The sequence below is a fragment of the Gavialis gangeticus genome, unplaced genomic scaffold (genome assembly GCF_001723915.1).
Source record: "Gavialis gangeticus isolate Ggan-Ray unplaced genomic scaffold, GavGan_comp1, whole genome shotgun sequence".
Lineage (NCBI taxonomy): Eukaryota > Metazoa > Chordata > Crocodylia > Gavialidae > Gavialis > Gavialis gangeticus.
The window spans coordinates 89,135,711-89,150,564 of record NW_017729033.1 but is presented as its reverse complement, the minus strand read 5'-3'; the positions used below and the strand labels follow the sequence as shown (position 1 = coordinate 89,150,564).

The 14,854-nt window shown below is 40.3% G+C and overlaps 1 protein-coding gene across 1 annotated transcript in view; it reads right to left on the bottom strand.

Annotated features, from left to right (window-relative positions):
* Window positions 1–14,419, bottom strand: part of STPG2 (sperm tail PG-rich repeat containing 2) — a 744,920-nt gene extending 730,501 nt beyond the window's left edge. Inside the window, exons 1-2 of the mRNA XM_019526495.1 lie at window positions 13,324–14,419; window positions 4,558–4,667 (exon numbers count right to left, since the gene is read on the bottom strand). Coding sequence (XP_019382040.1) covers window positions 4,558–4,667; window positions 13,324–13,396 — 183 coding nt within the window. The 5' untranslated portion in view covers window positions 13,397–14,419. The remainder of the gene's footprint in view (window positions 1–4,557; window positions 4,668–13,323) is intronic.
* Between the last annotated feature and the right edge of the window lie 435 nt (window positions 14,420–14,854).

Sequence of the window (14,854 nt, the reverse complement as noted above, 5' to 3'; positions counted from 1 at the left end):
AACTCTGCTTGTCCTAACCAGCCATTGATCCAAATGATATGAAATGCTTATTTGAAACAGCTATACCCCTCATCCCCCAAAACAGGCGCCTGCCCCATCCTGGAGCTGGCAGTCAACCACCCTCAGGCTTAATTACATTTGTTTTTGCTTGGATTATAATTGAATCACGTAGACCTAGGGCCCCTAGCATATTAGTAGAATTTCTAGTTTCTTTTTAAGCAGAGAAAAATATTTGCTGTGTTATGGAATGATGCAACACACCACCTGCACCCCCCTTTTCAAAATCCCTGATCCACCCATGCCCACAATTCTTTCCCCACCTCATGCCCCCTCACCCCATCCTCCACCCCCACCACATGGACAGCATGACATCCACCACACGGGTCCACAAGATCCCTGGGGCCCTATGGATCACACCACACCCAGAGGCAGAAGGTAGAAGATACAGAAGGACAGAGGGGGATCCCAGAGACCCTGGCACCAACAGCAGGAGCAGTGGGAGGAGTAACGGTTGGGCAGGACCCCACAGACTTGGTTAACTTATTATAGGCCACTGGCTGGACAGCTGTGATCTAGGATACACAAAGACAGGACTCACTAGTGAGATAAGAACAGTACTGGCTACAGAAAAATTAGCTTAGGGAAGAGTAACCCTACTGGAGGCATACCACCTTCAAATTTAATTTGTATTTTCACAAAGAAACAAATCAAAGAGATTGCATCAAAGAGCCTGGATTATTATGTACTGTTTGTGTTTTGCTTTTGCTTGATTTCTTTCTCTATTATTCAAACAGTTAAGTGTGATTATTTGCTTTCCTTTAATCTTGTACCCCCTAGCATAGCAAGAACACTGTGACTAAAACCAGCAGGAGGCACAGCCATAAATTGGAATTAAGACAGAATTAAGATGTAGCCTGCCATTATTCATTAGTAATCTGGGGGAGAAAAGTACTTGATGCTCATACTGGAAAACACCTCTTTCTATCTTACCCAGAGGAAGAGAAGAGAAGTTTATACACTTACCATAAAAACACGAAGTCACTATAATTGGTTGCAAAAACTTCTTTAAAATTCTACTTCTTTATTATTTTTAGCTCATACAATGTTAAGAACTAAAGGAAATAACACAAAAATATTTTGGAGAAAACCTGGTAAGGTGGGGAGATCGGCAAAAAGGAAAGAAAATCTAGCTTTCAAGGTGGGAAACTGAGGGCAAGGAAGGGAGAGAGAGTCAGGAGAAAGAAGCAAGGAAGTAAGAAAGACGAAAAGGATGAAATACAAGATGAGCACATGGCAGCAATTCCTAGCAGTAATTATACATCAGGGAGATAGCAGGATATTAGGTACAAGTGATATCAAAGTCATGGTGAAAAGACCAGTTACTTAGAATGAAAATGACATCACAGGGTCACTGTGATAGGGTCGCTGGAATAGCTATTCTGATGTATTTAATCCACTTGTGAAATACATTAAACTAAACTGCAAAAAGGCATTCATACCATGGAATAAGGACATCCAGATAGGGAGTTACTGTAGAATACCTACTGTATACTGTAGTCAGTCTCTAGCTCATGCAGCTAGGATTAGAAAATCAAGTGAGCTCATAATATAAACATATTCTGTTATTTTTCTTTAAAACAGAATAGAAAAACAGGAGTGAAGTACTTCTGCAGTCTTCATTAAAGGGGAGTTGGACATAAGGTGGGAATGGAATCTCAAGGGAGCATCAAAATGCAGCATTATTCAGCAGTAGTGCTGACACTGTACCTGTCAAATATTGACAATACATTTTTCTAGATGCTTTAAAATAAACACAAGTTTTACAGAAATATATAATGTCAGAAACAGCTTGCTTTACTTCTGTGACCTGTGTAATTTCATGCCATATCTCATTACATCATTTATGTTATATTATGTCAGATTTGACAGAGTGCAATGTGGTATGACACTACCTAAATCAAAGTAACATAATGCAATATGACACATCTGGGCAGGCATGGAAAAAAGTGACTTCTTTTTCAAACTGGTTTGCTTGTCTAATTTCTATAGCATCTTCCCCCTGCCACTATTTACGCACAAAAAAATTTCACACTGACTGATAACCAAATATAACTGCTGCCAAAGCAAAACCCTTTTATATCTATAAAGCTGACTTCAAATTACTTTGTGTACAAAGTGAAGGTTAGCATATATAAACTGCTATTTTGAGAATTTTTTTCATATAATTCAAAACAGAAGCAAGATTAAACAAGAAGACAAAATATGGGGAAGAGTTCAGAAGAAACTTTCTGATACACTTAACCATATTATTATTCAACATTCTAGCATGAAATTGAGAGCACTGCCTTTTCCCACTTCGTGTGTATTCTATAGTCAATGGGCATGTTTACACAAAATGCTACATTGCTATAGCAATGAGCTACTGCACCCTAGTTCATTGCTACAGTGACATAGTGTTGCTGCGCATGAACTGTGACAGCTATGCTACTGCACAGTAGCAATGAACTCGTTGCTACCACACAGTAGCAGCTAAAAATAACCGTATGACAATGGGACCATGCAGTAACATCGGTTACTGCCCAGTCATTCAGTACTTGCTTAAGCAAGTACTAAATGACTGCACAGTAACAACTGTACAGCCCACTGCTAGCGTAGACACGGCCAGAAAGCATTAAATGAATCTGCAGTTAAAAAAAAAATCAAAGAGAAATTACAAGCTATATACCAATAATAGTATAATAATTTTTTCCCATTGTAACACTTAGAAAATGCTTAATTTTTAATGTAACTATATTATTTTATATACTTCATAATTGCTGACACAAATAGCTTTACAAGCCATGTTTTGATCTTACTGCAAAAGCAAAATGTAAAACTCAACTGTTAATACCTTATATTGATGAAGTGTAAAAGATATTTATCTTGCTTAAGAACTTTATTATACAATTAAGCCTAGATGCAAATGTATACCATAGGCATTGCCCTGCTCTGGGGATAATAATGAGCAGTACTGTCTCAGACAAATAGTATCCCTCTGTAACTTCTGGCACACAGACAACAGCATACTCTTGGCATATGCAGCCAGGTTTACTGACAAAGCCCTCCTTTCCCCTCCTCCCTCCCCTCACAATCACTTACCAGTACCTTGAGCACCTATGAGAAAGCCAAGAGAAGCCAGTTGCTGCTTCTCAGAAGAACCTCAGGAATTTCTATTTTGTCTATTATGGTGCAAAGATGCTGATCTCAACCTCTCACCTTAATGAAGTAGCTAGATAAAATCTCGAATTTATTTCATCTTTAAAATGTCTTTTTTACTAGCCTTTTATGTTATTTCAGTTAACATGAAGTTACACAACAAACATCGAACATACAGTGTTTCTAGCCAAATAAAAATGATTTCAGTGAAACTGCAGCTGTTTTCTATTACTTAAGTTCAAAAGACATGTGACTAACAGAACATCAAGAAACCTCCCCAGCTTGAGAAAGTTCCTTTAACTTTGCTCTCAAAGGGCACATCCAGACAATAATGGACATTTGGTTCTCCGGGGACAAATAACGTTGACACACCTTGTGCTACCACTACTTGTCCACAGGGACTGCCTGTGCCATGCAAGCTTTGGTGTGCAGCAAGTCACCTCATGTGGGGTAGGGAAGGATGGGGCCAGTAACCTTACCTGGGATCATGCGGGCCTCCTGGGGCTGCAGCAGTGGTGATTCTGCCATGTGGAGCCTGGCCAACAGATGCAGTGTGGCTCTGGATGGACCAGCATTGCTTTTGCCCTGCCTGTGCATGCACTGCTCCCCTTTTTTTCCCTTGGGTTCTTTTTGACCTCTAGATATTCAGGGGTCGAAAAAACTCACAGAAAAAAAAAGTGGAGCAGCACACACATGGGCAGTGCTCTGTTGTAGCACAGAGAACAGCTGAATGTGCGGTATGTGACGCTGCAGACATGTTCGCAGAACCACATACCTCATGGCCGCACTCATCTGGATGCAGCCAAATGGTTGATCTAGCATTAACTAATGTTACTCTTGCTAGGATAATTACTCATTTTTTTCCTATTATTCATTATTCAAACCTTAAGGATCTTAGCCCTTTTAAACTCTGCTCTCTGCTATGACACAGGGAAACAAAGTATCCTGACCTACAAAACAGTGAAAGTGCCCACTACACCTTGAAGTAAGTAACATGAAAATAACAAGTGGCTTGGGAATTTGACAGCCATTTAAAAACACTCAGAGAAAGCTGAGTGCTTCATCAAGCACTCAGTAGGACCATGCCTTGGAGACTAGTTTATACATATCCTATTGGGAAAAAAATAGAATGAGTATGGGAAATAAGGCATTCTGAGAGACAGAAGGAGGAAGAGGAAAAGACAAAATTCTAGTCCAGATAGTAAGCTTCCCATCATGTTGTCCCTCTCTCCAATGGCCAACTTACTTTTAAATAAGAGGAGAATTCATTAGACATAAAATAATCATGAAAAACACTGCTGACTGTTACTGTTGCAAATTTCAACTATTTTAACTTAATTAAGGCACCTATTGCAGTTTTACCTGTATTTTGGCAATATCGTAGTGTCCAGGTCCTGGAACATTAACATCTGTATTCTGAATAGTAAATGCTAAGTTTCGACTTGTCAAAGAAAGAAATGGAGCATAGCCATCTGCCAAAGGAATAAAAAGACACACATTGGATACATACATCAAATTATCCTTCAACAATCAAAACACTTGGTTCAACTCATTTTTCTACTCTCCTAAAAAGACTAGATATATGTAAGGAGTGATACATGCTTAAAAGTTTATTTTTAAAGAGACTTTTAAAGAGTATTCTCAAAATTAGTCTATTTTGAACCTCAGACAGCTAATGTAAAGTGCTCTAAATCCTCAGGTCTCTGATTGTACTGAATAAATTCATAATTTTTAAGACTGAAAGGGACATTATCATCACTTAGTCTGACCTTTTGTATAATATAGGCCATAGAATTTCACTAAATGATTCTTGTATCAAGTCCTCTGATTTAAATGAACTAGAAATGTATCCAATCTTTACTTGAGGACTGAAAGTTATGTAGAATACAGGAAAGAATTTATTCTTAAGATTTATTTCTTGATTTTAAAACATCCCATGAACTTCCTCAATTCCATTCCCTCACACATGCCATCTCTCTCTACAGAGACCTCTACAAAGCTAGGGTCCTCCTAATTCTTCATACAATATATCCACTGTCAGTGAAGGGGCTGCCTCCTTCCCTGCTGCTTTCATCTGGAACTCCCTTTAGTACCTCTCCAGTTCACTTGTCTTTATGTTACTTTAAATCTTAACCAAAAAGACCTTTCCTTCTTTACCAATATGTCTTAATTTTTCTCTACCACCACCATTATTTATTTCTATAAAATGCTTTGAAATGCACTTTTATATAAAAGATAATCTGAAAATCTGCTCATGTATTTCCTAAATGTTAAATACTGAAGGAACTATTAAGATCTAGTAGTTTGACCTACACCATACCCAGAGGTATTGAATAGTGAGGTTAGTTAGAAATACATCAAATTACAAAAAAAAATGCTTAAAACCATGTTCATTTCTCTGTAAATATAGCAATGCCTAATTACACTTTTATTTTCAGACACGGTTTGCTTTTAGGATTTTCAGCTAGGGTTTTTGCTTTTTGCTTTACTAAAATGCACTGCAGTCTCCCACTTCAGATTCATTAATTAGGCTCCCACTAGGTTTTTTATTTCATTTCTAAGGCAATATAACATGGAGGATGAGCCAAAAAAGAAAGGAAAGGAAAACAGATACTGTATTGCTTTTCTTTACTTTTAATGCCCCTTGCTTGCATTCCTAACATTTTGTTTAGTAAGACCAAGAAAATGGCCTTGGAGGAATAAGACTGATTTGATTTTGAAGGAGATAAAACTGTATATTTAATGAATCTTTTTACAGATAAAATTAGGATACAATAAGTTTTTATCTAGTTGTAATTATCACACTTCTCAGCTTAATTTTTTTATGTTACCTCAGATGAGCACAGCAAAAGTAATATAATGAATTTAGTACTTCTGGAACTACCTTCTGATGAGCCTACACTTGACTGTTACAACAGAATATATCAGCTCTGGAGCCACTTTGGTTTTTATTAGCTGGAGATACGCTGGTAGAACACAGACTATTGTGCATATCTCCTTTAACGTCAAGTTGTATCTGAGGTTTGTATATCTGTCTCTAAGATAGCATTAATTAAACTGGCAGACCAATTCTGTAGCTACAGACAGCTTTCGAGATATGCATATTAAAAAAGAAACCTTGCCTGATATCCCCATACATATATAGCCCCATCTACAGAACTTTGCTCTTGATAAAAACAACAAAAATGAAAAATCAAGACTATCCAGAGAGACTCCATCTCTTTTACTTGATACAAAAGGAATCAAAAATATTTCTATTAAAATATGTCAAAGCCCAGCTGCACACTGAATCCTACAAAAAAACTCACATTTGTGTTAAAGTGGAATAGAGAATTAGATAAGAGGTTTTTCTAAATTCAGCCCCATCATTTTAAAAAACTGTGGTATGTCTGCGGTTTCCACAGAACCTTGCACTGCAGGATTTGCAAGATATGCTCCATACACCCTCTCCAAATTACAGTAGCAGCTCCTCTGACAGAATTCATTGTGTTTTTGCTTACAGGAGTTAATCTGTAAGGAAGAGCTCAAGAGAGCAACCCCAGTTAGTTTACTGATTAAAATTATCATCACTCAATAAGACATAGATCCATATCTATCATGCAGAAGGAGCTGTTGTGTAGAAATATGTGAACTAGTTCAGGTAGCGGAAGAAATCTAGTCCCAGCAGCGCTGAGATCAACATAAGCCATTACCCTGCCAAGAAGTAGTCGGCCGTGTAGACACATCTATGTTATGTGCTACCAGATGAAAAGGAGTGAGCTGCACACAGTTGCAGCTCTGTAACGCAGACAGCTCAATACAGTTTTAATACAACCTCTATTTATACCCCATTTATTGACACCTTATAGAACATAGTTTTTTTACCTGAAACCTCAGGCCTCTTTTTCCCATCCTACTCTGTACATCTCTTAAAGATAGCAAATTACAAGGACATTTTCACAATTTCACAATACCCTATTCTGCAGAGAAGTCCTGAACAGGGCTATAAATTCTGACATTTCTGCCAGCAGTACAGCGTGTGTGACAGCTCAACTATGGACACATTTCCCCTGAAGAACTTAGGGTGAGTGTAAAGTGTTCTGGGAATAGAGGTCACATAACTCCACATACACAGAGGGCAGAGGTTTATTTTTATTCTTACAGCTATATGAATACTTTCAATGAATACCTAGAGGCATACAAAGCTGATTAGCACAGGGCTAGTGGTTCTCAACCTTCTTTTCACTTGAGCCCCCCCCCAACAGATCAGAGGCACCTCTTGGAAAAGGCCGGCTCAGAGTTTCCACCTGATTTTTGCTTCCAGAAAAAGCAGCGGGGTGATGCCTCGGGGGCAGACAACTGTGCCAGGCCAAATGCTTCAGAAAGCCACCAGCTCCTCTCTGAAATGGCTGGCTTTACCCCTCAGGTAGCCACCCTGTCTGAATCTATTCCAGGAGATTTCGTCGCATGATGTAATGACCTTAATGACTTGACGTGAGGAAGGCAACCGCACATGACTATTACATTTGAAAAACCTGCCCGACTACTGCATAAACCCAAGTCGACTTTTAATATTTCTTTGAATGAATGCCCTATCATCTATCTCCCAGGTGACTCTCCACAGTCTCCTGGTGATTTACAGCTAATTCCTGGAGACTTCAGGAGGGTTGGCAACCCTATTTACTCCAGGGCACAAGGCGGTCACACTGCCTGGGGGTAGATTCCCCGGAACGCACCGTCCTAGCAGAGAAGCCCTGGCAGCAGGGCGCCCACAACCTTGTGGGTCCACGCGCCGGATCCCACGTGGGCCCGGGCTGTGGATGCCCTCCGCCTTCCCCTCGGGTGCCCCGCGCAGCCAGGTGCCACCCCCGCCGGGCGCAGGCGGTACCTGTGCTCCGCGGCTCGGCAGGCGGCAGCCGGTAGGAGCCGGGCCCCACATGCGGCTCCGTGCCGCCCGCGGCCCGCCACAGCGCCCGGGCCGCCCGCTCGTACATGCCACCGAGCCCGCGCCGCAGCCGTCACCATGGCAGCGCGGCATTTTCCCCCCCCCTCCCGCTGCCGTCACCATGGCAGCGCGGGCCGCCCAGCCCCGCCCCGCCGCCGTCACCATGGCAGCGCAGCGGCCGCCTTCTGTTTGCCCAGAGCGACTTTCAATGCAAAAGAAACTCTGGCGGGCGGCGCGCGCCGCGCACAAGCCTGCGCACACGTGCGAGGGGGAATATGGGTATGGCACGGCGGGGTGGGCTCTCCCGGACCAGTCCGAAGGGAGGAGACTAAAATAAACCATAAAATGCCTTCTATGTGTATATTATACCTTACAGTATCTGGCATATCTAAATAACATATCTAACGACGCGCCATGGGGCGCGTATTCTGCAGGCAAGGGGTTGTGAGATGTGATCACTTTCATTACACCAGAAAAGAGCTTTTTTCCAGCCACAAAGTTGGTCTAATAAAAGAGATCACATCTCCTCAGAGACCCTTGCCTGTCTTCTCCTTAGACGAACACGGCTACAACCAGAAACCCAGCAGCGTGCATCAGACAGCATATTTTATTGTCATATATTTTATTTAGATATGCTGCCATATAATGGCAATTTATAATAGATATAAATAAAAACACACATGTATAATGTATAATATATGTATGTTATATATATGTATAACATAAAAATATATATATATATAAACAAATATGTATGTAGGGGTGTATATATATGCCATGTGTGCATGCACCATGTTACATATACATACACACACATATATACATACATATATACACACATCTCTCTATATATGTATAAATACACACATATATACATACATGCAATTTATATTATATATATATAATGTATGTATGTATATATGTGTGTGTGTATACACACACACAGAGCAATAATACATGCCATTCATGTATGTTTGTATGTAGACACACTCATAAGACACCTTATACAGCATATTTTATTATTATATATTTTATTAAAGATATGCCATATAAGATAATGTAGACTATATACATGTATAAATATGGCATAGAAGCTATGCCATAGATTAATATATATATAATGTGTATTATATAGGTGTATATATGTATTATGTTATATATATATATATTGCATTATGCAACAATATTTTATGTATTTATATATGCCATGTATGCCACATATAAATGCAAATATGAAATAAGGCACATATAAATAAAATATTTAACAATAAAATATGCCATATAATACATGCCTTATGTAGATACCTATCTGTGTACACACACCCATATAATAATTTATAATACATATATGTATGCATATATAATTATATATTATTATATAGCATAATTTATTGTTTTTAAAGCTATTCTGGCACAATTTCTGAAGTATTAACAATTGTTTCTCTCACACTTTTTTTCCTTTTTTTTGTACGCTTGTGGTCAGAAGACAAAAATGTAGCAATATACATGTTTGCGTGTTTCCCAAGAAATGTACAAGAATGTTTCCATGGTAAATACTACCCTGGAAATTTATTAGTTGAGGTGTTATCAACTCGGTATTAACTGTGGACATACCAAAAAGGCAGAATACATTTGCTATTTCTTTCCAAACTTGGAAAATATTAAAGAAACATTTTATCATTTCATTCAGATAGGAGATTATATTCCAGGTTGTCCCAGTGCTTGAAGGCAAGGAGATGATATGAAAGATTCACCTCATAACAGCGGTACATCCATCTCTCTTCTTCCACATAAGATAACATTTTTGTTAAATAATTTCAGTGATTGAAGGTCTGTTAAAATTCCAAATCTTCATTAATAAAGAGCTAGAGTTTTCTGGGTTTTTCCTTAGCTGTTTCAACTTCCACCCTTAGACTTCCAATTACAGAGAAGTAAGGCTGGAAGGGACCTCAAGAGATCATCTAATCCAATGCAGACTTCAACAAATTTTCACCCAAACTGTGGATTTAGCCCCAAGTCTGCATTATGCCATGTAAAATAAAATATATGACTTTGAATAACATGATAAACTATAACATCGTGCTGTAATGATGCTTGAAGTTCTCAATAGAATGAGGAATGTAACAGTAGATAAGGCAGTCTCAATTAATATGCATGTAGAAAAACATTATTATAAATGTAATATTAAAGATTTATGCACCTGCACCTTTATTTACAGATATTTTTTCTTCATAGTGCAATTGTAGTTTTGGTAAAACTTGAAATAACCAATAGCTTCTAGAAAAGATTTCATTTCAGTACTGCCAAGAAGCCACAAGGTGGTGTATTTTCCCAACTTTGCTAAATCAAATGCAGTGCAGTTGACCTTTGCCCAGTGATTCCTGTGTAAGCATGATGCAGCATAACAGCTTCACATTTTTCTCCTAAATCATAATGAAAACAGATTCATCTAGAAAGACGGTACTATCATTAGTACTTTCACCCTTTTTTTGCTTTTTTTTTGTACGCTCTAATCTGTGGTCAGAAGACAGAAATGTAGCAGTATACATGTTTTTATGTTTCCCTTTCATTAAAATAAATGTGCCCCTTTCATTAAAATCAATTTTTAAACTATAGATAAAGCAGTATTCAAGAATCTATTGCAAGTGGAGATCAACAAGGAATCTGTTGAATAAATAATATAAATAAAATAAATATTGATGGTTTCAATGCATATTACATATTTGGATTTATTTTGATTAACGTGAGGTGTGGTAACTGAACTATGCCTTAAAGTGATGCAATTACCTTGCAGTCACTGGAGAGGAACAGAGCTTATGACTTGAATGTGGTGGGCCTTTGATCCTGATATAAGTGTCTCCTACAGAAACAGCGTGCCCAGCTTATGAAAGGGCATACCCCTCTGGTTAATCCTGAAATAGAATTCATAGATTCCAGACATAGGTTACCATACTTGTTGAGGCATCCCAATTTTGTTAGGCTAGCCATGGCTATGACTCTTTAATATGCAATGCTTGAGCTCAGAACTGGTGAAACTACTTCAATAAATGCCCCAATATATAATTATAATACAGTGAGTTTGGCACTTCCTCTGAAACAAATTATATCAGCTTCTGCAAGAACTGGATGGAACGTAAAACTATTCCAAGTATTTCTTTATATATGAATGATCTGTATTCAACACTGCATATGAATGAAGAAAGATAGCATAGTGCCATATTCTTTTACATACAATATAAACCTTTTCCCCAAAAATCAATTCCCCCCTCTGTGCGCGCACACACACACACAACTGGGACGCATGTCTTAAGTAGGGAATCATAAGTTTTCTTCACTGGAAAGGAAGCAAGCCTGGAAATAAACCTGCCATGCAGCTGCCAGGGTGGGACCCAATTGCATCTAGCTCAGCAAGCTGAAAGGGTGGAGTCTCTAGTGTTTAACCATCTCACAGCCATAGCTATTGGAATTGAAATTTTGTGTCTGGGGCCAAAACAGTAAAATCAATTCCAAATTCTATTGACTGAGCAGAGCTCAATCATTCAAGCCTGTATTGTGCTAACTCCCCCAAGTATCCTCCCTCCCAGACTCTTCAGCCAAAAGAGCACATCACCATACATTGTGAAGCCTAGATCCGTGTTTTTCAACCTTTTTTTGTACCAGGATCCATTTGTAAACATTGATGGCCAGTCCTGACCCAGTGTCCCCAGCCTACCCCCTATCCCCAGGCCCCAGCTCCTCAATGTGAGGAGCAGGGCGGGGGGTGGGGGTGGGGGTGGAGCATGGAGGGGCCCCAAGTGGCCCCTCACAAGCTGGAACTCTGCAAGCCTGCAAGGGGAAAGCCACAGTTTCCCATGTTTTTCTCCTTTAAAGGAGAATCCATTTTTAAAGTTTGTTCACAACCCCTTCATATATTCCCACAGGTTGAGAAATGCTGGCCTAGATTCTCACATTTGGAGGCATTTGTAAATTTTTGCAGGGTTGCCTGCCCACAGTGCAGTGGACAGGTCTCCACTCTCTAACTCAGGGGTAGGCAATTATTTCAGCTGGAGGGGCACTTAACGAGTTTTGGTGAGTTGTCAAGGACCGTACACATAAAATCTTTTTTAAAATGTTATTTAAACACATTATAGATAAAAAATAAATCATATACTAAAAATCAAATATTTACTATAACATATTTTAATTCTATTTCAAAAAGGAATCTTGGTCCTGGTGTGTTCTTTTGAATAGGGCATATGGATGTGATTGCAGAACAGCTCAAAATACATTCTTACTCTTGTATATGGTGTGTGGTGTTGTGTGTGGGAGGGGACATGGGGGGTGAGATGTGTAGGGGGAGGTGTAGGCATGTGTGTGGGGAGTTGCCTGCACTAGGTCCCAGGAACCAGCCAGAGTTGGGGAGGAACCACACCCAGAAACCACACCATGCTCCCGCCTCCACCTGCCAGCCATGGCCCTGGCCAGTACCCACAGCTTCCCAGGGGGACTGCTCCCACCCAGGTTCTGTTTAATTTCTGCCACCTCCAGCAGCTCCTCCTCCTCCTGCCCCTAGTGTGCTGCTTCAGATGGGAGGGAAGCTGCAGCTAGCCAGTTCCTGCCCCAGTGCATGGAGCACCAGCACCAGCTCCTGACCACCTTCTACACACTCTGCCTGCCCAACATGATGAGCAGATACCTGTGGGCAGCTGTGTGGGTGGAAGGCGGCTGGGACCTGGAGCTCCTCACACTGGGGCAGGAGCTGTCCAGCTGCAGCTTGCCCCCCGCCTGGAGCAGCACAGCCAGGGTAGAAGTAAGAGGAGCCACTGGAGGTGGAGGGAGCTGAGCATCCACACTGCTCAGCTCTGGGTTGCAGCCACACCAGGAGCAGCCCTGCTAGGAAGCTGTGCCCACTGGCTGGGGCGAAGGCCATCAGCAGGCACAGGTGGGAGTGCAACACAGCTGCCCTAGCCAAGATCAGGCAGGGCTCGGCCCCAGGAGGAGCACCATGGAGCAGCTGTGGACTGGATCCAATCAATTGGCAGGTGCCCCCTGCAGGCCAGATCCAATCAGTTGGTAGGCTGAATCCAGCCCGCAAGCCGTATTTTGTCCAACCCTGCTCTAACTACACCAAGTCATTCAAGGCCAAGAAGAAAGATATCTGAGCACTGCAGCTTGTTCCTAAAGCATCAATACATTTACAGGAATGTATATAAAGAATTACTTACAGTGAAGAACAAACAGTCTCTCTGCTACCCTTGCAGGGGTCTGAGGCCTAACCTTGTATGACTGAAGAGCCATTCCTCCTTAAAACACAGAGTATCCAGGAAGCATGGCATACCAGGAGACAATCTGTGTGAGACAGCTGCACCGGGAACTTCTTGCCTGCTGTCTTGCCCAGACTATCTCCTGGAAGGTCATTCTTTATCAATCCAAAGTTGGATTAGATGATTTCTTGATGTCCCTTCCAGCCTTACTTCTCTATGAAAACATAAAAAAAAAAAGCTGTCATAAGCATGGTGCTTATTTTATCAGATGCTTTGAAAGGACTGCAGGAAGCAGAGTTGCTAAATAATCATTTAATACATTTAATAATTTAATAAAATTATAATGAATAAGGTCTGCCATATCAGGACATGTATTAAAAATTATATCTAACCCTGAAAATGTAGTATTATCCCAAGAATAACTAACATCAGATTTTGCTTTGATTTAAGAAGTATTTAAGCAGATGAAATTCAAAATAGAAATTCATAATAATTATTTTTAAAATTGAATTTACTTTTCAGAAATTAAATAAAACAGCAGACTAAAAAAATATGGCAGAGACATTGCTTTGTAACTACACAAAGGTGACATTGTACTCACACACACATACAGCAAACAATAACAAGAGAAGATATGAGAGCTAGCAAAAAAACATACATGGATTTCAGTGAAAGACATCTGAATTTTAATACAATAAGTACTGACATTTCCCTAGTCTGATTCAGAGTTTCTAAAAATTGCTTTGTTTAAATTCTAAGGAATGGGTATACCAAAATGAGTAGGACATATTTTGTATTATACATACATTTTTATATGAACAACATATCCCAAATGTTTTTAAGCCAAGAAATTACTCAGTGGTCTTACTTTTTTTTTTATGCACAGCTAAGCCACGTTCCCACAATAAGGAATGTGCGGTTTGCAGTGCCTCAAAGCCTTTTGAAGAGCTGCAAAATGCACGCAGCACACGTTAATCCATTCACCGTGCTGCATATTTGCGGAATGGTGGCAAAATTAGATACTGGGAAAGCCTGGTATCTAAAAAAAATACACTAGAAAAAAGCAACATGGCATACATGGCAGCAGTGTGTACCACCATCACACTGCCAGTTCATATTTATACCGTGGTCTATTATTACTCCCAGGTCTCTTTCTTTTGTGTTTCCAGTCAGTTTGGTGCCACCAAGCCTGTAGGTATGCAGCGGGTTGTTTGTCCCCAGCCAGCGCCACACTCCAGGATCATAGCCACTGCAGTCCTGGGAGGCCCCCAGGATCCTAGGTAAGACTGCTAGGGCCAGCCCAATTGCTGGCTCCAGCCTCCCGTACCCTACCTGGGGCAATTTACCATGTGCCAGAGCACTCATGCAGAGTCACGCCCGGGGACAAATAGCAGTGGTACAAATATGTGCTCCTGCTATTTGTCCCCAGGAAAATAAACGTTCCTTCTCATGGGGATTCATCATACAACTGCTAAAACACAAAAAGCCTTAT